Source organism: Musa acuminata, chromosome BXJ1-11 (genome assembly GCF_036884655.1).
Source record: "Musa acuminata AAA Group cultivar baxijiao chromosome BXJ1-11, Cavendish_Baxijiao_AAA, whole genome shotgun sequence".
Classification (NCBI taxonomy): Eukaryota; Viridiplantae; Streptophyta; class Magnoliopsida; order Zingiberales; family Musaceae; genus Musa; species Musa acuminata.
The window spans coordinates 32,602,579-32,626,097 of NC_088337.1; the positions used below are offsets into that span (position 1 = coordinate 32,602,579).

The 23,519-nt window shown below is 40.5% G+C and overlaps 4 protein-coding genes, 1 long non-coding RNA gene and 1 other non-coding gene across 12 annotated transcripts; 1 reads left to right on the plus strand and 5 right to left on the minus strand.

The window, feature by feature from the left end:
• Nucleotides 1–2,671: 2,671 nt before the first annotated feature.
• LOC103972381 (bZIP transcription factor 39) lies at nt 2,672–5,921 on the plus strand. Its single transcript, XM_009386705.3, has 2 exons — nt 2,672–4,364; nt 5,298–5,921. The coding sequence occupies exons 1-2, from the start codon at nt 2,786–2,788 to the stop codon at nt 5,765–5,767; spliced, it is 2,049 nt and encodes a 682-aa protein (XP_009384980.2). The 5' UTR covers nt 2,672–2,785; the 3' UTR covers nt 5,768–5,921.
• A 1,149-nt stretch (nt 5,922–7,070) lies between these two features.
• TRNAC-GCA (transfer RNA cysteine (anticodon GCA)) lies at nt 7,071–7,142 on the minus strand. Its single transcript has one exon. It is a non-coding gene; the product is annotated as a tRNA-Cys (tRNA).
• Nucleotides 7,143–7,303: 161 nt separating this feature from the next.
• On the minus strand, nt 7,304–9,768 carry LOC135596692 (uncharacterized). Its single transcript, XR_010481002.1, has 4 exons — nt 9,647–9,768; nt 8,790–8,936; nt 8,501–8,663; nt 7,304–7,433 (listed from the first exon to the last, which is right to left on the minus strand). It is a non-coding gene; the product is annotated as an uncharacterized LOC135596692 (long non-coding RNA).
• Nucleotides 9,769–10,804: 1,036 nt separating this feature from the next.
• On the minus strand, nt 10,805–16,061 carry LOC135597769 (histidine-containing phosphotransfer protein 1-like). Of its 6 annotated transcripts, none has more exons than XM_065091210.1 (9): nt 13,910–16,061; nt 13,732–13,819; nt 12,291–13,418; nt 12,074–12,191; nt 11,849–11,979; nt 11,665–11,733; nt 11,396–11,467; nt 11,207–11,279; nt 10,805–11,132 (listed from the first exon to the last, which is right to left on the minus strand). In XM_065091210.1, the coding sequence occupies exons 4-9, from the start codon at nt 12,131–12,133 to the stop codon at nt 11,082–11,084; spliced, it is 456 nt and encodes a 151-aa protein (XP_064947282.1). In that variant the 5' UTR covers nt 12,134–12,191; nt 12,291–13,418; nt 13,732–13,819; nt 13,910–16,061; the 3' UTR covers nt 10,805–11,081. The 6 variants fall into 6 exon arrangements, with proteins under 6 accessions (XP_064947282.1, XP_064947280.1, XP_064947281.1 ...); XM_065091208.1 differs by having other exon boundaries at nt 12,074–12,194; XM_065091209.1 differs by having other exon boundaries at nt 12,074–12,205.
• A 148-nt stretch (nt 16,062–16,209) lies between these two features.
• LOC103972384 (33 kDa ribonucleoprotein, chloroplastic) lies at nt 16,210–18,126 on the minus strand. Its single transcript, XM_009386708.3, has 4 exons — nt 17,623–18,126; nt 17,429–17,530; nt 17,033–17,335; nt 16,210–16,906 (listed from the first exon to the last, which is right to left on the minus strand). Exons 1-4 carry the CDS (start codon nt 18,070–18,072, stop codon nt 16,781–16,783), a joined length of 981 nt encoding a protein of 326 aa, XP_009384983.2. The 5' UTR covers nt 18,073–18,126; the 3' UTR covers nt 16,210–16,780.
• Nucleotides 18,127–18,684: 558 nt separating this feature from the next.
• On the minus strand, nt 18,685–23,511 carry LOC135585301 (uncharacterized protein At4g15545-like). Of its 2 annotated transcripts, XM_065091213.1 has the most exons (9): nt 23,011–23,507; nt 22,857–22,925; nt 21,785–21,841; nt 21,501–21,570; nt 21,220–21,321; nt 20,927–21,133; nt 19,605–19,647; nt 19,158–19,236; nt 18,685–19,074 (listed from the first exon to the last, which is right to left on the minus strand). In XM_065091213.1, the coding sequence occupies exons 1-9, from the start codon at nt 23,290–23,292 to the stop codon at nt 18,982–18,984; spliced, it is 1,002 nt and encodes a 333-aa protein (XP_064947285.1). In that variant the 5' UTR covers nt 23,293–23,507; the 3' UTR covers nt 18,685–18,981. The 2 variants fall into 2 exon arrangements, with proteins under 2 accessions (XP_064947285.1, XP_064947286.1); XM_065091214.1 differs by lacking the exon at nt 19,605–19,647 and having other exon boundaries at nt 23,011–23,511.
• Between the last annotated feature and the right edge of the window lie 8 nt (nt 23,512–23,519).

Below are 23,519 nucleotides of genomic sequence, written 5' to 3' on the forward strand. Positions count from 1 at the left end.
ATAATCCTTAGCCCGAGGAGGATGTATCAAAAAACTTTTGATACTTAGTCTAAGGAGGGTGCATCCTTGATGATTAGTCTAAAAAAGATACATTAGATAATTTTTTATGCTTAGTCTGAGGAGGTGCATTGGATAACTTTCGATGCATAACCCGATGAGAGCACATTGGTTGACCTTCGATTTAATTTGAGGAGGGTGCATCAGGTAACTTTCAATGTTTGCCTCAAGGGTAATGCATTGAATGACTATTGATACTTAGCCCTAAAAAAAATACAACAAGATATCTTCAATGCTTAGCTCTAAGAGGGCATATCAAATAATTTTCTATAACCTAAAGATGCTTAGTACGAGAAAGACATATTGAACAACCTTCGATTCTTATCCCAAAGTGGGCATATCAAGTGATTTTTTATATTTAGTCTAAGAATAATACATTTGATAAGTCTTTGTTGCTTGTGCTAGTGGTCAATTCTCATGTCGATCGATGCCTTGGTGAGCAAAAAAATTCATAGAAAGATTGAGTCGACAAGTGAAAAAATTGAGTAGAAAAGACTAATAAGATACCTACCCGAATGTTGCTCGGGCAAGAAGCATAGGCATGAAGCCGCTGATGGGACTTTCAATAATTAAGGTGGTACTTTAAGGCTATAACAAACTTATCTATAGCAATGAGACTCATTATGCAATTTGAGCCCTCCTTTTGGATTTTATGAGCCTTCTATTATATCTCTTATTCATTGAACCTCTGAATCATCATTATTCATCCCTCTCCTATATCAAGTCCATAGGATATCTTTTTCTTTATTGTTTGAGTCTTGCTCCTTTAGCTAATTTATGATCGAGAGGATCAAAGTATTATCATCGGTTAACCCAAGGGTATGAGAGAGATGGTAAGAGTGGACTCAAAGGTTATTAGGAATCTTTAAATCATATAGGATACTTATAACTAGCATTTAGCCCTGATTCCTAAGTATTTGGAGTATCTACACTTCATGTACTTCATAATAACTAAGTATATTGTGTATGTATCTCGAGTTAGGCTGCATCCATATAATTCGATGTGTATATACTTCTATCTATATGTCGATGTGTGAATATCGAACTTAGGTTCCCCCTTTATCCGTTGATTATGGTGTACCTTCAATGGTTGAAGGTGAAGCATACTAGCATCTCATATGGCACCCAATTCATGGCATTATCTCATAGTCTTTATCGAGGAATGATGCTATCTCAGCATTACCCCTATCCTGAATCTTTTCACTTTTATTTTAAAATTTATAATAGGGCTACGGCTAAGAACTACTATCTTGCAGCTCGAAAAAGTATTCAATATAAAGGGAGCCCTCAATTTTCACATTTGAAGGGGTGTACTTCTTTATTGGGAGCCGTCTTAACTCATATCGTCACAAACATCCCTCTTTTTCTAACTACTAAGAAAAAGGATTATGTACTTCAATTAATAGAAGCTTTATCCTCTTTCTTAGTTATAAAAAATGAATCGATATTAGTTGATTGGTGCCAACCTATGCCTAGCACCATAGGGTATGCTCCAATCCCTTGAGTCTTTCTTTTCTAATCCTTCCCCCAATGCAACACTAAGCAAAAATTTTGTTGCATGGGTATGGATTTCAAGGTGCTTAAGATGAGAAAGGTGATCATGTTCGTCTCGACAAGTTTCATGTCTACCCCAAAATATTTCTCTATTGTGATGAGCTCTTTGGCTCTCGAAACGTTCTTAAAAAGTATATCTTACCCTGATGTAGTCGGTACGGAGACATCCTCCTAAAAGAGAAGAGTTATCCATTAGAGAATAGCCTTTGATGCATTAGACAACTAGCAAGCAAGCCTAAAAAAGCCAATCTCATAGAAGTAACAATAATACTAAGACCTGTGCAAGCACTAGAGCTACTTGACCCAATAGGATGAGAACCATTGATGCCTAGATAAGTTGAACACTTTTGAGATGATATTAAAGGATGATCACTAGGTTATTAAGTTTTTTAAGGGGTGTTGATCGTTCGATGAACAAGGAGGGATATACACTCTCCTGTAATGTTCTTATCCATTCGATAATCAAACGTACCATAGTGGTAAATCATCTTAATTTTTACCGAGTCACTCGTTCATCTTTTATAGTTATAGGACTCCACCGAATAAAAATCAAGAAGAATTTTTTAGAATTTTATGTATTTTTCAGTAATAATGGTATTCGGATACATTACAACCAGATTATCCAATTGGGTAATGCTTCTCAAATCTACGCGGAGGCATTCAATTCAAATCGGACCGGTTGCTGATGGGTCCATGTGGGACCATGTTTCTCAAGTCACAACAAGGTAAGGTGAGCGGGTGTGGGTGTGGGTGTGGGTGTGGGTGAACCGCGAGCGAGTAGGCAAAAGCATTGAGCTCTGCGTCCCCGTAGGCCACGCTCGTCACCCGTCGCTTGTACTCCTCGCAAAGCGAACTTGTGGTCGCAAATGGACGACCGGATCCATCCTTAAACATCGACAAGTTTGCCTCCTCTTCCTACCTGCCCGACGTGCCTGACTGCTACTGGAAGGGATGGGGTGGACCCACCGATGATATATGGGTAAGTCGGAGAATAAAGTATGTTGGAATCGCAGTGGTGGTACAAGAGTGGGAAGATGAAACTTCCGGAAGACGGAAGACCGCGTCCAATTGGCCCACTGCTCGTCAACGGCGAGACCCGACTCCGTACCCGACGCTTAAGTGGAAGCCATCCTCCTCGTTTCCGCGAGGCCAAACCCCTCCGTGATCCGTTCCAATGGCGGATCCGCCTCCCTCCTCCTCGCTCCTCCTCGATCCCCCGTTCGCCGACCTCTTCCCGGACAACCTCTCCCTCCCCTCCGACGATCTGCGCGACCTCGACTTGGATTTCGACTTCGACGACTTTTCCGTTGACGACTTCCTCTGCTCACCGGAGGAGCCTCACCACCACGCCTCCTCCCACCCTTCCGCCGCCGACGGATCCGCTGTGTCCTCCTCCTCCTCCCTCAACCAGGATCCCCCGCACCTCGCCGCTCGCCCCTGCTCCCCCGAATCCGGCGACTCCTCTGCCTCCGGCGTCTTCGTCGCTGACCGTGGAGTCAAGGAGGAGAGGGAGAGGGCCGGATGGGGCCTGAAGAGGAAGATGGAGACGGACGACGATGGGTTCTCCGACGGCCACGCCGATCTTAACCTTAATAACCCTGGATCTAACCCTAGGAGCAGCAAATTTCGGCGATCAGAGGAGGCGAGCTCGCCCCCCGACGTTGGATCGGGGGGTGAGGTGGTGGAGGAGAAGAGGAGGGCGAGGCTGATGAGGAACCGGGAGAGCGCCCAGCTCTCCAGGCAGAGGAAGAAGCAGTACGTCGAGGAGCTGGAAGACAAGGTCAAGTCGATGCACTCCACCATCAATGAATTGAACACCAAGATCTCGTACATCGTGGCGGAGAACGCGAGCTTACGACATCAGCTGGGTGGGAGTGGTGCTCCTCCTGCGGTTTATCCACCACCAGGGGCGATGGCGCCGGTGCATTTCCCGTGGGTTCCGGGGTATGGAATGAGGCCACAAGGGTCGCAGGTTCCTTTGGTTCCGATACCCAGACTGAAGCCTCAACAGGCTGCGCCTACTCCAAAGGCAAAGAAGTCAGAGAGCAAGAAGGGCGAGCGCAAGACGAAGAAAGTGGCAAGTGCGAGCCTTTTGGGGTTGTTGTTCTTTATGCTAATACTTGGAGGAGCAATTCCCAGAGTAAACCGTTGGTACGAAGGAAATGAGGCGGATGAAGGTATGAGTAAAATGAAAAGTTTGAGCCAGACTAAAGGTAGGATTTTTAGTGTTAGAAGTCGTGATAGTGGTCCAAATAGCACAGTATTGTGTAGCAGAAAGAAGGGTTTTGGAGAAGGTGGTATAGATAGGGTTACTGGTAGGCGATGTGAGGATGTAGAGGCGGGCTCTCGAGTGAAGCCAATGGGAAGCACTTCATGGTCATCACCTGGTTCGGAAGCTGTTTTTACTCATAACTCCACTGAGAATCTGCCTGCAATGCTTTATGTGCCGAGAAACGGCAAGCATGTGAAGATTAATGGGAATTTGATAATCCATTCTGTTCTTGCCAGTGAGAAGGCCATGCAACAAGCCAAAGAAAGGCAGTCACTGGGTAAAGAAGGTAAAGAGACTGGGCTAGCTGTTGCAGGCAATTCGATGTCTGCATTGGCCATTTCCAAACCTGGAAAGGAGGTGGATCAACACTCTAGATCTTATAGAAAAGCTTCTAATTCTGATGATACATATGTGAACAACTTGAAAGCAACTTTGGCTGATGATGGCCCAATGCAACAGTGGTTCCGCGAAGGAATGGCAGGTGAGCGAATTATTCCTCATTTGTTCATATCTGTGTTTGGTGTTCCTGAATTTACAATGTTTCTCTTGAATTTGACATTAAATTGGCAAATAATTTATTTATTAATATCTTCTGTGCTAGATAGCTCTTTCTTATATATGATCATTTGTTTATGTTGCTTGAGAACTATTATAGCATGCGATTTGCTTTAAGAAGAAAGAGGAAATCAGATTGCAATCTTTGGGGGGGCATCAGATTGCATTTACAAAAGGAACAAGACCCGTAGCTGTTAGTATCATTGAATATGACAATTCCATAGGGGAAAATACAATCTTCAACCATAGATTTGCATATGAATTATAAACTAGTTATGATGAATTTTTACGTAGAATATACCTCTGTATTCTTTTATCTGCTAGGGTAACATTTTAGTTTCATGCACTTCCTGATCGTAGTTTGGACCTTGTTTTTCATGTTCCATCTATGTCTTGCAGCCTGTAGGTGTCTAATATTTGTATAGCTACATAATCTGTGAATAGGCGTGCATTTGTAGACATGTTGGCCCAGGATTTTCAACCCAGAATTAATATGAGAATATTTATTTGTAGCCTATGGCCTATCTAAGTTGTTACATCCACTTGTGTATTAGAATCACTTGTACACCACATGAAAACTTTAGTTAGTATTTGATGCGTATAAGAAGTAAATATGAACATCTGTATTAAATATATTTCATCATTTTTGTTTGAAGTTACATTGCACATTAAATTTCTCTCTTTCTATGTTAGTTTTTTTATGCAAATTCAAATTTGAAGCATGGCTTTTGGTTGCTCATTCTTTAGCTTTAGTGCCTTGTGTTTAAACTATATATAAAAAGCATCCGATAGTTTCGGTTTCATGAATGAAATAATTTACACAAAACTGTTTTGGTGTATGATTACGTTGTTTTGACAGGCCCAATACTGAGTTCGGGCATGTGCACTGAGGTGTTCCAGTTTGACGTCTCACCATCTTCCTCTTCGAGCAGCATCGTTCCTACGAATTCAATCATTAACGCTTCCTCCATTGTCAATGCTTCAGAGAACCTCCCTCCTACTTCGTCTCATCCTCGAAAAAAGAGAAACAGGAGGATAATGTATCCTGAGCCAATTCCACTTCGAGGAACCACGACGGCAAATAACACGGAACAGTTTGAAAAGCCTTCTGAAAGCAGCAGCAACTTCCACAATCCTAAACCTGTTTCCTCAGTTGTGGTCTCTATTTTGGCTGATCCCAGGGAGGCTGGTGATGGTGAAACTGATGGGAGGATTTCACCCAACTCCCTATCTCGAATTTTTGTTGTTGTACTTCTTGACAGCGTCAAGTATGTGACCTACTCCTGTGTTCTTCCTTTTAAGACCTCTGCCCCACATCTTGTAAACTAATTCCGGGGAGTAGATTATGACTGAATGATAATAAAAGGCTTCAGTTGCTTTGCTCCCTCGGTAGCATTGTTGTGTCTGATACGGAACCGTGGTTTATCTTTTTAACATGTTTTAAGTATTTGCCGGCTATAAAAAGGTGGTTTCATTGTGTTCAGCTTGGCTGAGTGATTCATATTGGCTGACAAACTAATTCATCTCCGGGCGGCGGTGGACCAGGATCCGGCGATGAAGGGAATATACAGCTCCCTCATTTTCAAAATTTTTTATAGAATATTTTTTTTATATATATAAAAGATGATTTTACGCTGGCATCTCTACCTGTGAGCCCCCACCTCCGTGCAAGTAGTGTCTAAGTGCAACCCCCATCATCCTCATCATCAACATTGGTGGAGAGAGTCACGGGCGAGAATGACACAGGCAAAGCACGCAAGTTATAACGATAGAGAAAGAGGGGACGGAAGGACAATAATATAAGGTGAAGACAAACCATAACGACAAACTTAGGCGAGGAACCCACACACGAAGGTGGCTAAGGACGAAGACAATAACTAATGGGGTGAGGGCAGGTTAAAAATCAGCTTTTAGAAGAAAAAAAAATTCGTAAGAATTTATCAAAGCTAAGAACTATTTACGAGAATTTATCCAACATATATTATATATAAATAGAAAATAACATAATAATTTTAAAAGGCCCAAACAATATATATATATATATATATATATATATTGTAATACTAATAAACTTTTTAAATAAAAAATAAAACAACATTATTATGAGAGCAGCAGAAGAGTATTTGGATGGGAAATTATATGAATAGTAAAAAAGGACCAACAAAAATATATAAAGTGTAATAATATATATTCTTTTTCAGGTGAATGAGAAATTCAAGATCGGACCTTGCAATAAACTACAGCTAGGCAGTAAGTTTAGTGCATTACTCTCATGTCAATATTTAAGGTGTAAAATTAAAGAATCCACCGATGACCTATTGATCTGTAGTCAATTGCTTTACTGAAATAATAAATAAAAAATTTAAAGAGCCGAATAAAAATATATTTTACACTAATACAACATACTTAAAATAAAATAAAAAAACAAACAATAAAAAATAAAAAAGAGCTCAACCCAATGACCTATCAAAGCTATGGACCTAATTTAATAGAAATTATTTGAATGACAAATAAAAAATATTTTAAAGAGCCCGACAAACATATATATTTTTCACTAATACAACAACATATTTAAAATATAAATAAAAACCCAAACAAATATATATAGTGTAACAAGAAAAAAATTATAGAAAGGGCCCAACCGGGTTCGAACCGGTGACCTATTGATCTGCAGTCAATTGCTCTACCACTGAGCTATGGACCCAATTTGGTTTTGATAAGAAATATCAATTATTTATTATTTATAATAAGATACCAGCATGATTAATGACATTAATAAGCTTCAGATTGTGCTACAGTAAATCCACACAAATTTACCAATTTTTTATCATTAAGGGCTGCATGAAGAAGACATTAATAATCGTGATTTAGTAGAGTATACTGACCTGGGCGATCTCCATTATCCGCGGGACTTAGGGCACATCATCAAGAGATCGGCAAAAGGATGGATTTTGATGAAGAATAGTTATCATCACACATACTCCTGTCAAGATCCCTGTTTTCATATTCACAAAACAAATTATAAAAATGCATATTACAAATTAAACAGTGTCGAAACTGTGTGTAGGAGGTCAAAGGTACACAGTCCGTATGCATGTAATGCAACGATTGAATGCATGTTATGTGATGACTGAATGGAAGAAGTTAATGTAACAACAACATGAACAATTATCTAAAGGTAAGATGATAGGGGGAAAATTCATCCCTTCAAACGCAACTCGACATGTGGCTATCGATCAACACAAATGGTCGAACCTAGACGATGTGGCGACCACCTAAGCACAAGAACAATGGTGAACCCAGAAGAGAATATTCTGCCCTTATCGCAAAATATTCTTTTGGGCTCAACTTGCTATAAAATTCATCAATTTACTATTATTACCAAGGTCAATTACTGTTTACCCGTGACTCCACTTTCCATCTCAGTCCTAACTTGACCGTCGCAAGGATCAAGTTGGGCACCCCACCCAACTCTAGTCTTCCTATAGGTCGACTCCTCGGCAAACACCTGAACCATCTCCTTGATCATTTTTGGACTCTTGCGCACGTGGCCCAAAACCGACTTGGGCCGATAGAGATGTCACTGATAATCACACCATCATAAGACTATCAAGAGTGTATTCATTTAGTTTAATGAATGAGTTGGAATGTCATTTAAATGTAACCCAACCCAAGAACTAGGCTTTGGAATCATGACTTTGTCCAAAAAAGTTGTACTCTTAATGGTGTACTTGTTGCTTGAACAACTTCTGCTGACTTCAGAATTCTTTGTTTCAACTCTCAGGGCACACTATCATTACTTCCCACAGAAGCATATGGCCACCGTCAGGTTAATGCTCCCTCTCTCATTGGTCACCCATTCCCTGGTATCATGTTACTTCCTATTTAATTTATGCACCAGAGATCATGATTCTTTCTTTCGGCAGTTTAAGCTCTAGTTTCTTTAACAACTGGACATGCACAAAATCAAAGAAGCAATATTTAGATTGCAAGGGAAGTAACAAAAATTTCATTTCAGTAAAAACTGGAAAGATGCCTGAAAAGTAGATTCTCTGTATTTACCTTCAGTAGAGATGGGCATTAACCAAAGCTTATCCAATGGCTTCAAAAAAGGTAGTCACATAACCAATAATATTTGGGTCTCTCTTTTCTCTTTACTAATCTTCAGGATTGCTTTTCACTTTTATGATTTGCATAAGCAACATAATGAAGTCATTTGACTTCCCTGCACGCAAGAGGGAGTCCAATGGGGAACAAGAATATATTAATGGTTGCCAATGGATAAATGTACATATAATTGCATGAACTGAAGATGCTAGCTAAACTAATCAGTAAGATTTTGTCAGATTACCCTACGGCCCTGAGATCCTGATCTTCCTTTACAAACTAAGCATCTTCACATATGTAGCAACAAACCCCCAAAAGATTCAGGTTCTAGAGCAATATTATAGACACTGTGTGCAATTTATCACAAGCAAATCCCAACCATCACCACCACCTGCAACAAAGGCTCATTAAAAGCAATATTCTAGGCATTTAGTACAGTTTATCAAAGCATATGCAGCCAAAACAACTAGCTAATATCGAAATACCAAGGATAATGGAAGACAATCTATATTATTAATTACATTGGGATGTATAATACATAACAAATTGAACAACTTGTAGTCAAGACTAATAAAAAGAATCTAGATTTGGGAAAAGGTTGTCATACACTCATATGATGATGTCTACATCTTATAAATCCAGCAGACAGCACCAGAGTTGCTGCCATTTACATTTGAAAGTAGAAACTGTACCGTCCAATGACTCCAAGAAGTCGATAGCAAGTAACTCATCAGAACTAATTGACTGTTTATAGTCCATAAGTAAATCAATAAAGTAATTCAAACCACTTTGCAATTAAGACCAACCGATCCAAGTCCAACCCCTAATTGATCATTAATCCTAACCCCACATAGGAGGACATCAGAAACCAAAACGAGTCATTATTGCAGCAGCATCCGAAGCACATAAACAACAAAATGAAGGCTAGGTTGATGACAAAACAGGAAACGCCTTCAGCAACTGAAAGGCGAAACCCATCAAGAACAGAACCCTAGATGACCGCAAAGATCGAACAAAGCAAATGTTGATCTACGAACAAGACGACTATGGTGATAATACTGATCGAACGACAAGAACAATAGTGCAGAAGATTGATCTCACAGATGCAGCAAGACGAATAACGCAAGGCGCGGTACGCATTGATGGCAGCAAGAAGACGCCTCGAGCAACCGGAAAGAGGAGCCACCCAACCGCCAGAGGAAGTGAAAGGGGGGCGACGTTGCCGACGTTTCCGTTCCTCTCACCATCTTTATATATATATATATATATATATATATATATATATATATATATATATATATATATATATATATATATATATATATGGTCAGATTGAGTTTGAGATTCAACCGAGGTCGAGGAGGATTTCTTTGACTCGATCCCTTAAAAACACATCTATGTGAGCAAGGGTCAATCGTACGTGATCGGTTAATGACACCCGACTTATACCTCCTATACGAACATCGATCGATCTGCATGAACCCACACTACGCAACATCGTTTTGAGCTTTCCGGAGCAACTTTATGTTACGCGACAGTGTCTCGTACAATTTTGGACGACATGGGACAAGCGTCCATCCCACCCAAGTCCAAGATACCACGTTGACGGAAAGCATCGTATCAAGACTCCATGTTAGCGCTGATGTGATTGTCGACTGATGCAACGATGGTGACACCAGAATATACCCTGTCAACGGCCACTCTGCATTTATTTTGCATCTATACAGTACGAGGATGATCGAGTGGAAGACTTCCGCAAGTATAGCTTTGCAACTACAAGTTATACCAACAAATACAACCATCCAAGGATCAGAACTTTCATGTTTTACAGGAGTTGCAGTGCCATGCTTTGCAACTACAAGTTTAGCTTCAAATCAAGGTAAAAAATCACTTTGATCACAATAAAATATGGTCAAGGTCCTGTTCAAGCAGCAATCTTATTACACCATGTCTGCAATCATTTATCTATGGTTTGCCAATCTCAAGTATGCAACAGTTAGTACATATAGCCATTGTAAGAATCAGACTGTGGATACATTTGTAACATTGACTTCCAAGAGCTAAAGCTAACCTTCATTGTTTTTATTTTACCTTTGTAAAATGGTTCTGACTTCCATGTCTCTGCAGGAACCTCAAATTTAGGGTTCATCATATTTTGCTAGTCTATGTACTGATCACACTTCAATTCTTCAGACTTCAGCTATGCTTTGTGTTTCTGCAATGGTTAGCTAAACCAACTGTGCATGCAAACTGTGGACCTAAATGTCTGTCAAACAGTGGATATCATTGCTACTCTATTCTACCACATCATCACAGAAATGGAACACCAAAAAGTTTTGGCTGCTAAGTCACTTTTTTACAGCATCAAGGGGGGGTGGGGAATCATGGCATCCCTTGAATCCACTCAAAAAGAGATGTTTCCACATGAGTGGGCCACAGGAAGCTGCAAAAGCAAAAACCAAACACAAAGCAAACATCATGACCAACTCTTCCTGCCACCTCTGGACAACTGCTTTGGCATGTACTACTGTTGCTACTACCACAACACTGGGACTGATCCACCAGCAGCCAGAATCTGCTTCTCCAGCTAGCATCCAAGAAAGAGAAAATGTGAGCACGACTGACAAAGAATGGATTCAAACAAAGACTTTTTTACCATACCCTGAACAGAGTTTCCAGCTTGCTCTTCACCAGGAAATACTCCTGCCTCACTTGCTGCAGACATCTGAGGCAACTGCAGAAAGGCTTTGCTTGTTTAGAAGTGAATCATTCTAGTTCAGATCAGGTATGGAATGAAGAGAAAGATGTGCAACAAGAACAAAAAATTATATTGAGAGACTGGAAATAAACCCTTCTTGGTTCCTCTCCTCACAGCAGTTGCGAAAGGCCATGCACACATTTTTAACTCTTTGAGCACCTATGCTGTTCAATCAGAATACCAAGTATGTGGGGAATAAGCTCAATCAGAAAACCATCTCAAGGAAAATCTACTCAGAATATGATTGTATTGAACGCACAGTTTGATTTCAAATATGCAGACATTCTTGAGGAAATATTTCAAGGTTTCGGCATCTAAAAAACACAAAAGGAACAACTCGAATGGATATGAAGTGGAAAACCTGGCACTGCTGCCTTTCAACTGGTGGACATGGGCATCCACTTTCTTGTAGTCCACAACCTGCTGATCTCTTGAGAGTTTGCACCGCCGAAAGAAGAAGCATGTAAACGATAAATCCATCGAATCGAGGGACGAGGCATGTGTAATGGAACAGGATTAGAGGAGTTGTGGACCAGATCACTCACAGGGTCCTGCTTAGTTCATCGAGGAGCTTCTCAGAGTCTTCAAAGAAAAGAGTCACGACCTCAAGAACAAACTCGGGGTTGCTCTCATCCTGCAGCTGCTGCAACTGTGTGTACTGGTTGTCCAGAAACCCCTTCTCCAACACCAGACAGATTTAGAGAAACATCACAAGAACTCGGAATCAGAAGAACAAGGACAGAAGTACCAATGAGAAAAGATCCCTATACCTCACGGAAGAGAGCTGATGTGAAGTCAATGTATCTTCTTTGCAAGTTACCCAACTCCATGTCTCCGCAGCTATGCAGCAGGGACCAGGTTTCTTCCAGGGAGGGGGGCTCTTCGCCTCTTCTGAGGAAAAGCTATCAGCAAGAACGATATGGAAGGAACTGCAAAGAGATTCACCGAGTTTTGGAGGAAATTTATTGCTGCAGAGAAACCACTCACCCTTTTAGTCACTGCCTCCTAAAAGCTAGCCATAAATTCTCATGACCATCTGTATTAAATCCGCCCTTCCTCTTTCGTTCCCTGACTCTGCTCCTCACTCCCTCTCTTTACAGCCTATACTACCTTCTATATTCTCTTTCTATCTCTCTCTCCCCCTTGAATGGCTGCGTGATGTTGGGAGAGCATCTCATCCTAACCAGGCACAACATTAGTTAGCCACCTCTGATTGGCCTACTGTGGCAGGAAAAATACAACCGGAGCTCACCCTTCCCAAAGAGTCAATGACAAGGATGCTGTGGTCTAGATTGGTCCCTCCACTGTTTTCTTCACTCTCTCTCTCCAATGAACAACACACCCAAGATCCTGTCTGTAGTCCTCTCTCTAATAATGTTCAATGGCCTGATCAAGATTCTTACCCTGCTTTCTGTCTCTGCTATTCGCTGGTGTGGGCTGGCAACCTTTACCTTTCTTAAACATCTTTCCCATTGCAAACCTTATCCCCAGAAAAAGAAAATGTGGAGTCACTCACTTGTCCTGTTCTTCTAAAGCATTCTGTTCTGTTCACTTGCATTGGCTTATTATCATCTATTTGTGTCGAAACACAAGACTAGCATACTGATCTAACAATCACTGACCATAACTGCAACAAGCATCCAAAATTCCTATTTCATTCTACCAAGCTGCCATCATCCCTTCCACCATCACCACTGCCATGGTCACAGTGTTGACGGATGAAGAGGAACGAAATGACAGTACCTGTGCGTTGACGCATCATGTCGGTCAAAGCCGCCGTCCTGTGCCGACCATTAGTCAGAGCGACTGCGACTGATGCGTCCGTGTACATCGGAAGAACTACCAAACCTATGCTTACAGCAACTACTGACTTCTTCTTAATTGCATCTTAAACATTAGGATGTGAGGAAGTAGCAAATATTTTGCTTCAACTATTTTTCCCACGAGAGATTTATATTGTGCGTGACACACATCAGAAATTTGTGGAATACGCCTCCAGTGTTAATCTAGTGATAATGTATGTGAATCCATTACCTTAGGATGAGAGCTTGAATCATCTGTTGTTCTTCCCCCATTTAGGGTCTGATGTCCGAACCATCTTAGCACTCCATGATCCTGCACTAATGGAAATGCCTTGAGAGAATGATATGTGGCTCGTTAGACAATAATAATAATAAATCATAATATCCTAATTATTTCAGGTCAACCACACTAATCTCTTCTCATCATCAAACTTTGCATAAGATTATGTCTGCATGAGATATTGGAGAATGCTCTAATTAAAGTAGGTCACAGAACACATTCGTCTAACAGTCCCATTTCTTGCAGGTGACAAGCAATACATGAACACAAGTCATGAAACAAACTAAGAAAGTTATCAGGAAAAACACTGTGTAGATGAATAAAGCAGCTAGCAACTTAATTTCACCTGACATCATTTTGGGGACTTGTTTGAGATCCTGTCACAGATACTTGCATTTTAATTGTTGGACAAGCTCTAGCCATCCTTTTCAACACTGAAAGGTACATTTTGTACAAGCTCAACCCATATCATGTCAGGTGAATTCAAGTCACTGCAGGTACTAGCACTGAGCTTGTTCACATACCTGTTAGGAGCCATCGGCTAGTGATATGAAGAACTTTGAAAAATCACCTGGAAAGATTCATGAAAAAACATAAATTTTGACTTGATACAGAAAGATGAATTCATTCAACACAGGAGATTTTTAATTAATAAGCACAAGATACAAAAGATCCACCGAATGTTATTTATGGAGCCCTTGACAAGGGTTGCTGCAAATACCAGTAAGATTGCATGCTAGTATACTGTGCCACCAGATTGACTAGCTTTCATGGCATCAAAGTATCAATGTAGCATCATATTGACCTCTATGACATGGAACCTCTGTTGCAGTTCCTCATAAACATCAGCAATCAGGGGCAGCACATAATACATTAACTTCTCCAACAGTACTGAGATACAACATGACCAACCAGATTTATTGCAACTCTTGGACAACAAGAGCCTCTCAAAGTTTAAAACTATCCAAGGTTTAGAGCAACATGAAAAATATAATGTAACAAAAAGAATAAATGAAAGCTGAATTGCAGGGAATCCACTCTACAAGAACTGTGCAACTGTAAATCATGGAGAAAGAGTTGGATAATCTTACATGTAGCTCTCCGAAAAATGGGATTCTGCATCAATAAGGACTGGCTCATCTTATAAATAGGTCCTCAAGAATTACACTTCTAGTTCAACAAAGCTACATATAACTTGGTTTGCCTAATACCAATTCATTAAGCCAAAGTTATGCCACAAGTTTAGAAGACAATTTTCTTTATCACAGCTCAAAAGCCAGGATGAATCATTTCTCATGACTTTTAGTATTGCCATGGGCCCTAAACAAGAGCTTCATAACCTCACCACAGATTTGTAATACAGGTTCGCTAAAATATGAAAGACACATGAGCACCATTTTTTCACTAGAATGAATTGCATTATGGTTTCATTATACACCAACAAACTTGATCAGAATGATAAAAAATTCCTTTTCCAAAACCATAAACCTTCCATTTTAAAACAATGTTTACTTGTGCCTTATTCTTTTCCGCTCCATATTTATTAGCAAAACCTACTCAATGAGAAGTAAGCTTCCAACATCTTGGAATGTCCAATCTAGAAATGTGTTCTGCTTTCATCACAATAACTGAGACAAAAAACAATGAGATAGCCTTCTCTTGACTAAACCCCCATCTTTTCAGAATATTTATGCAGAATCAAATTACAAAAGAAGATGAAAGAAAGCACCAACATCATGAAGCATGGATGACCTGATACACAGAAATCAGTTCAGATCACAAGAATAGCCACTTCTACCAAGGTATACAAAATATTTAAGAGATATAAACTGACAACAGGGAAGAGAATACAACATATGAAACTTTTTAATGGAGCTTGATACTCTGCATTTCTGAGTTTGCGTTCCAGGCAATCTACAGATTATGCCAGATTCTCACATAAAATCAGTTACGTACATCCAATAATAATGTCTCCATGTAGCTAATGGCTAATGTCATCGCCATTATGCAGAATATCTTCACCAGGCTAGCTTCAGACTGATGGTTTACCTGGAACTTGTTTTGTAAGTTCACAACAGAAACATCATCAGAAAAAAGTCATGTAGACACATTCCTATGGCAAAATAGGACATATTCTATGTAAAACTCCATGATATACTCCTATAGCAAAATAGCACATACTCCATGTAAAGGAATAATCATATCTGAAATTTTCAAGGAATAAGCATGACATTTGATTTCATAACTGCAATTTTCAGCTTGTTATTTTATGCATCAACAGTTTTGAGACAAACACTAGATTGACTCTGCCAACTAAATAGAAACTGCTGGCTTGCTTTATTCGATGTAGCAATTTAAATAGTAGCTGGGTAAAACCCAGATTTAGTTGACAGTCGACAGTACCACCTAACCCTGAGCTTCACTTGACAAACGAATTTATATGCTGTGAAAATCCAACAAGCTTGAAGTTTCACTAAATTGATGCATTGGGAAACTCTCTAGTTTGTACATCAGGGAGTACTTTTGGAGCTACATCTCTGTTAGCCTGTTCTAAAATCTTCTATACCAATTTTGTTCAATTTGTATTGGACAAGATTGGCAGAGATTCGACAATGAAGCACTTTCTAGTAGGATCACTTTTGCCCATTAATTGGATACGGTAGCAAATACAACTATATTTTCTCCAGCACAAGACAAACATATTATATTGTACTACTTAAACTTGTTTGAGCAACAAATTCCCTGTTTGCTCACTGATATTGCTACAATAAGAGAATGTCTTCCAAGTTTCCTTTTAATATATGTACAGCACTAAACAAGTATGTCAAGAATTCACATTCACTGAGCCATAGGATCAAAATTATACAGAACAACAAAAGTTAGAAATCCACATTTCCTAAGTACCATAGAAGAAAACACTTGAAAACAAATTTTGACCCACTGCAAATTGATTCAAGACCACACCTTTAATAAGAGGAATTACCTGGTGTAGTGAAAGTCTAAAAGGAACACAGCTTAATAGATCAGCTGTAAAATATTTTAGATGACACAGACAATTCCTACAACTAAACCTAAACCAGAAACTGCTCATCTCAATTTAGTTTGCAGAAAATACACAAGGGAGCAAACTCGGAGATAAGAAGCATTAGAGGGAGCTCGTGTTTCTTCAGTTTGACAGTTTTGATCGGATTAACTGGAACATAAGCATTTAGCTGACTTGCAAGCAAGCTTGTCAACATTCCAGGTGTCTGAATTAATGATCATGCCAGCTCTCATATATTTCTATATCTAGTTCCACTCTATAAGAAATGATGGTCCCCGTTTCAGAATAAGACCTGTCGGCTAGCACTCAAGAACCACAGAATCCAATCAGCCCATTCTCTTATTGTAACAAATCAGTAGCTTAGACTCGACTCCAGTGAGCTGCCCTGAGACTCTGCCTCCACTCTAGATTCCTGCGAAGAACTCGTGGATGGTCTCCCCTCAGCAAGACTCAGACGCAGAGGCCGCCCTTCAACCACCTGAATTACAAGAAACATCCATAGAATTTTTCACCATAAGTTTGACAAATTAATCCAACAACAAAGTGATAATTAAGTGAAGCAACATGAAACAAACAGGAACCCAAAAGAGTATGGAACCAATACCACTCCGTTCATGGCTTCAATGGCAGCTTGGCACTCCTCAGCGGAAGCAAACGTCACGAACCCAAACCCCCTCGACCGGCCGGTATCACGGTCGAAAATGACCTTAGCACCCAACAGGCCGGGCTGGGAGAAAAATGCATCCCGGAGGGCCTGCGAGGTGAGACTCCATCCGAGGTTCCCCGCATAGACTTTGTAAGGGCTGTCGACAAAGCCGCGGGATCTCATCCTGGGCCCCAGCACTTCCCTTTCCCCTCCCCTTGGCACCTCTGGGAAGTTCACCTTCACCGTCCGGCCACCCACTTGCTGCATTATCATCCAACCAAGAAGCCACGTTCACATTCAAATCAATCACGAGAAAGAATGCATGCAGTAGATCAGCAAATTGGTATGACTCACGGAACCGTCGAACATACGGATGGCCTCGTTGGCCTCCTCGACGCTGGCCATGGTGACGAACGCAAAGCCGCGGCTCCGCTCCGTGACCCTATCGTACACCACCTGGTGCGAACGCCACAGAAAGTGAAGGGTTAGCGCAACACCTAAAGAACGGGCAGCGACGACTGCTGGAGAGGAGATCGAGGAGAACGAACCTCGACGGTCTCGACGGTGCCGGCTTCGCTGAAGACTTCGGCGAGCTCGGCGGGAGTCATGGTGAAGGGAAGATTGCCGACGTACAGCCGCCCCACTTCTTGCCGCGGGAAGACGGCTCTCGTGCTCGCTTTCGACCTGTTCCACACCTGCTCCTCTTCATCATCATCTTGCTGCTCGTCTTCGAATTGTTCTACATCTTCATCTTCGTCGCCTGAGTAGGAAGCGACGGCGGAAGCGAAGAGGGAGGTGGAGTTGTGGAGACGAGAGGGAGAGAAGGGAAAGGAAGGAAAGGGGAGGAGGACGAGGGTTTTGAGGCGGAGAGATCTGGGTCCACGGGAGCGGGGTAACGAATAGTGATGAGAAGGGCTGGTCCGGTCGCGGTGGGCGGGAGAATGGGAGGAGAGCGTGGGAACGCCATGGAGGGAGCGAATGGAAACGACGGTGGCCATTTCTGAGCACGCTTCGTGAGAGAGGAGAGACGAGACAGAAACAGAAGGGAAGAAAGGAATAAAGCTCTTCTTATCCTCTGGCTTTAGATAAGTTGGCCTCTGCTTGATCTCATCCATCCATCCATCAAGAATCCGCACGAATCTCGATGAGACGACCTATTTAATGCTGTAGAATCACGATTGCAATAGCTGTTTCTTTTTTTTCAAGATAGTTATATTAATTAATTATTCAAATGATATACAATAATTATATACAATTGCAATAGCTGTTTTTTTTATTTCTCAAGATAGTTAAATTTTAATATTACTTATTTAAATGCTATAGCTATAGAATTACAATTGTAATACCCCTTTTTTTTATTTAATTAGATTAATTACTTGTTCAAAGGTGCATTTTATTATTTACTTCTTATTGTTTCCCCTATTATTCTCATTCCCTTGCAACTCTGAATCAAGTTAATTTAATCAAGCCAAACAATATATTACTTGCCAAAATGATTACAAGAAACTCCCCAATAAAAGACTAAGTCAATAGAAGCCTTGACAGTATAAAAGACTCGTGTTCTCTATATACAGACACGAGTTGAATCCCCAGATCGATCACAAATCACCTTGTACTAACCAGCATAAGTTATGTTATTTGTTCTTGAACTATGAAACAGCAACGAGTTTTGTCTCGAGGATTCCCCTTTGTGAACTGCATAATACACAAGCTAAGTATAATGACTTCTCTACATATTCCCATATTTTATTGAAAGACCAGCAACAGCAGTGATGGTATTATTAACTGTAGACATCAATGGATTGGACGCACAGAACAATAGACTCGTATATGTTGAGTACAAACAAATGAAATCAACAGTGACCGACTGGCCTTATGCAGCTTTAGGAGGCGGTAGAAGAGCGTTGTCAATGGAGATTCCGGGTAATCAAACCCTCGAATATGGCATAGAGATCCTTGTTGTCAGGCCCAAAAATCTCCCCAGCCTTTCGCAGTGTTTCCTGGAATGGGATAAGAAAAAGAGCTTTGATCAAGGAACATCGAGATAATGGAGGAAAAGGGGAAGGGGCTTGTGATACTCTACCTCTCTTGTTTGCTTGTGTGCGTTCAGTTCTTTGACATTGGACAGGAAAGCACTAAACTGCTCATAGGACAGACGGCTCCTGCATGACACAACTCACAATAGTTCATTATAGACGATTAAATTCACAAACCAGATTCTGTAACGACTCTTTTTTTTTCTCATTACTACATGAAAGGAAGCACTTTTTTTTTTCCCCTTAGGAAGAACACCACTTCCAGTGATTCATGTTTGCAAAAGTTGTGAAAAAGCAACTAGTGATATTTACAATGGGTAATGACCAAAATCAGTGTAGAATTGCGCTTTTTTTATCTAGGAAAGTTGGATATATGTCCCTTAAAACTCCATACAATCATATTTATGCTCAAGAACTAAAAGACAACTATCCTTGCAAGTCAAATATGATCATTTTGTTCCTGTCAGGGCTACCCCATAGACCCTTATACATACCTAACTTGACGGAAGAACTCTTTTCCATCAACTCGAGTTCGTCCTGAAACAGAAGATTCATGGATCAGTGGGGCAATCAGGAAAATGTAAGACTCTGTGCATTTTCTACTGGAGTGGAAATTAGCAAATGCAATTCTGGTATATTCAAACAACAGATAACCAAATTCTCTGACCAAACACCATGAATGTCAAAGGCATCTCATGCGACCTGCTAGTTGTTTTCTAAAAATAAGGATTTGGCTCAAGATTGCCCTTTTTTAATTTCAGGGTTTCTCTAAACTTGGAAGTTACTACTTAGCAGGTTTTGGCTCAATCCAATCAAGTCTGTAGTGTATACCAATTTCGCCATATCCCCTTTGACACCAAGATCTAGTTCGAATTCCAACTATCTCTTCCATTTGTTTTGTTTGCTTGGACCCGTTGAATTCGTTAGATAATGATTTCTATATTTGAAAAAGTGTATGCTGCTATTTGAACCTTTTTTGCCACCCTCCATCAGTTCATTTATACTGAATGAACCATGTTTCAATCAGAAATGATTCTATCATTGATATATCTGCAATTCAATATGGATAGATATATCCAACATATATATGTTTCTCCCTCCCTCACATTTTTACCGTGCAATTTGGAATAGTGAAATGGTCGACATTCATCCTTCTTTTTTCTTTATCCTCACATAATGTTTGGTATGTTTTACGGTGATTTAGGTATATCGAGCATCTAGATTTTCTTTCACATGGATGATATTGAAGGGGGAAGAGAGCAGACAGTAGAACATCTTAATCTAGAACTTCATGGCTGTTTCATCAAAATTCAATACTTTTTAACACTTCCAGAAACAAATTTATTGTTGCACTCAGTTGCAGTTGTTCTCAACCAGAGAAGACTAAAATGTTGATAAATTTGGCATTGTTAAAATTGGATGACTGCTTATCACACTAGGATGTATACAGACCTGTTCATCATTGCCATAAAAATTTATGCAAGAAAAACAAATTAACTCTCGACTAAACAATAATTTCTCTGATTCATATTTAATAATAAAGAAAAACAGCAAACATAATGTTATATTCTAATTCAGTTTCCAATTCTTTTCTGACTAAAGATTTATGCATTTAGTTAAAATGTCAGATGATCAGCCAGCCAGGTCCATATGTCCCATCCTATCTTCATTTGCAAAATTTTGTTCATATTCCATTATTTATTTATTTATTTGACAGCACTTTATAGCCTCCTAAATCAGAGTAAAGAAAGAAACTTTGGCAACCTGTTCAGTTCCATAAATCATATATTATCAGTGAGAAACATTGAAAACTCACCTGCTTGGGCTCCAGTGTCAAAGGGAGAGCTCATTGAGTTGTGATGGCTTGACGGCAAGGAAGAAAATACAGATGACCTTTCCTCAAACATGTTCCTTGTGGTTGCAACTGAAATAGAATGCCGCCTTGGTGGAGAACCTGGAGGAGTAAGTCTCGGTGTGCTACCAAGTGATGCTAATGAACCAAATACTCTGCCCTCTTTGGAGCCTGAAACAAAGCAGTAAGAATGACTTATGAATTGAAGTATCTAATATTGGTCTCCACCAAAATGCTAAACATAATAATCAGCATACCATCTATTTCACCAGAACCACCTTGCTCTGAAAGAGAACTTCCAGTTTCAGATAATCGACTTTGCTGAGAATATTTTATTGGAGATGATCCAACTTCGTCATCTGACAAGAATTACAAAGAATTTCCAACAGTGAACTCATTCAGTGTCCTAAGTCTTATTTATCCACCACATGATATATTTATGTTACATGAATCTTTTCGGTGATATGCTATATACCATTGATAATTTAGAGTGATCTAAGAAAAATTATTTGAAAATCAGGATCAGTTGGTGCAATACCTTCAACAAGCGATCCACTTGAGAAACTAGCTGTTTCTGATACTTTTGGTGCCACCCTGGCAACTCCTTGCTGCACAGAAATGATCGTGGTTAAATCACTACTTTATTGACTCCAAATACTAAAAACTCAAAGTTGAGCAAAGTAAGAATGCATCCACACTTTGTCCTAGAAAATCTTCAGTGAGAGGATTAATCTATTAAAATCAATCCATTAAAGAATGAAGATTTTGCAACATAGTCATTAATTCATTACTGCATGTAGATTTTGCAACATAGTCACTTACTGGACTTTCTTCTTCATCTTGCAGAGACTGCATAAGTGTCTTCTTAAAAATTTCCAACTACACAAAATAAATGAAGATATAAGAATACTAAGAACAAACAGTATACTAAAGAATTTAAGATGCATAGGTAAAATGATGTTGATTCCTATGTGAATAGATTAGACTAAGATGCATAGGTAAGTACACATTTGAATCCCAAGAAGACAATTTTGTCTTCATCCTTCAGACACAACAAAGTGTTCCTTAAGCAACTGAGCACAGACTGGAATTATCTGAAAGTCTTGTTCCAAGATCCATCAGAGATACGAAAATCCCTGACCTATCATGTAATAATTCTCGTTAATATCATTCAAGCCTTTGTCACATCAATGTATTCATAGGTTATACAACAGAACATAAAACCAGTCAGGCTTCAATATTTGTAAGACAAAATTTTACAATCAATTAGCTGGTTGTTAACTCCACAGAGCTGCTGATTTTTCAAGAAAACTAAAAAAGTTGCTTACCAAGTAGTAGTATGCTCATAATATGGGAACATTTACATTTTGGAAGGTGCATGGTGGATAAATTCAAATCAATTGGCTGCTTCCAAGTAGCCAATTCAAAGTACTGAAGCATAAAACCTATAGGACTAATACTGCAGATTGAGTTTAGTTAAGAGTCTTGCTGCCAATTGAATCAGATAAGAAGCGGAACCTTGCTCTGGAGGTCAAATTGCACCCCTTAGTTGCAACAGCTTCTTAAAGGAGTGTGTCGAAGAAAGGGGAGTGCACAATTTGAGTTGAACACTATAATGTTCAGGTTCTAAGTGTATAAACCAATTCAACATAGACTCGAATTCTTTCTTGAGAAGAAAACAAATGTGGAACTTTAATTAATTATCATCCAAAATAACCGGGACAGACCAATTCTAACTTGGTCGCTGTAATAGAATCGAAGTTTGTCTATAGAAAAACAATGCCGAACAAAGGGATTGACCCTTATCGAGAAACTTGGTAATGTATTAATCAAACAAAATCTGATTCGGAGATGAACAAACTGAAGTGGAATGAATGGGAAGGGGAACGAGTACCCTGGACACATCTCGGTTGAGTTTCTTGATGGTGTTGGATAGCGTCGCGTTCTCGTTCAAGAGCGTCTCCTGAGAAGGGCGAAGGGCATGAGAAAAGAGCCGATGGACCAACGGTGGGGTTCGCAAAGGAGCATTAGAAGAAGAGGCGTCGGACCTTTTCGTCCTGGGCGCGGCCGAGCCGGTCGGAGACGTCGCCGAGGGAGGCGTCGAGGTCCTCGAGCTTGGCGCGCAACTCGGCGACGATGTCGTCCCGCTCGGAAAGACGGAGGCGGAGGGCGGAGACCTCGGACTCGAGGGCGGAGATGCGGGTGGCGAGGGCGATCGAGGTGATCTTCCGCGCCACGTCCAGCTGCTCGAAGGGGTCGGTGGGCAGCGCCGACAACACCGCCTCAGGCAGATCGAATTCGGGCGGCCCCCCACCCGATGCCTCCGCCATCTGCCTCCCCCTCGGCCTTCTTGCTCACCCCAACACTCCTCCCCCTCTTTGTTGGATTCCTCTGATTACTTCCGTTAAGATGGGCCGAGACACCAACAAATCATCGGCGCGGTTATTAGAGCTAGAAATGGGATGGAGGAGAAGGAGGAGGAGAACGATGTGTGGGTATACGAATGATTTGGTCACAAGGCAGTGGGTGGCAGAGAAGGCACGGATTGGTATGATGA

Coding starts and splice junctions, on each gene's coding strand:
- LOC103972381 (XM_009386705.3), top strand. CDS start 2,786: ATGGCGGATCCGCCTCCCTCCTCCTCGCTCCTCCTCGATCCCCCGTTC. Junction 4,365..5,297: donor GTTCCGCGAAGGAATGGCAG/GTGAGCGAATTA, acceptor TTGTTTTGACAG/GCCCAATACTGAGTTCGGGC.
- LOC135597769 (XM_065091210.1), bottom strand. CDS start 12,133: ATGGAGTTGGGTAACTTGCAAAGAAGATACATTGACTTCACATCAGCT. Junction 11,980..12,073: donor CATCAGCTCTCTTCCGTGAG/GTATAGGGATCT, acceptor GTGTTGGAGAAG/GGGTTTCTGGACAACCAGTA. Junction 11,468..11,664: donor TTGAAAGGCAGCAGTGCCAG/GTTTTCCACTTC, acceptor CTGATTGAACAG/CATAGGTGCTCAAAGAGTTA.
- LOC103972384 (XM_009386708.3), bottom strand. CDS start 18,072: ATGGCCACCGTCGTTTCCATTCGCTCCCTCCATGGCGTTCCCACGCTC. Junction 17,336..17,428: donor TCCGTATGTTCGACGGTTCC/GTGAGTCATACC, acceptor ATGATAATGCAG/CAAGTGGGTGGCCGGACGGT. Junction 16,907..17,032: donor TTGAAGCCATGAACGGAGTG/GTATTGGTTCCA, acceptor CTTGTAATTCAG/GTGGTTGAAGGGCGGCCTCT.
- LOC135585301 (XM_065091213.1), bottom strand. CDS start 23,292: ATGGCGGAGGCATCGGGTGGGGGGCCGCCCGAATTCGATCTGCCTGAG. Junction 21,571..21,784: donor AAGATGAAGAAGAAAGTCCA/GTAAGTGACTAT, acceptor ATTTCTGTGCAG/CAAGGAGTTGCCAGGGTGGC. Junction 19,237..19,604: donor GAGTTCTTCCGTCAAGTTAG/GTATGTATAAGG, acceptor TGTGTCATGCAG/GAGCCGTCTGTCCTATGAGC.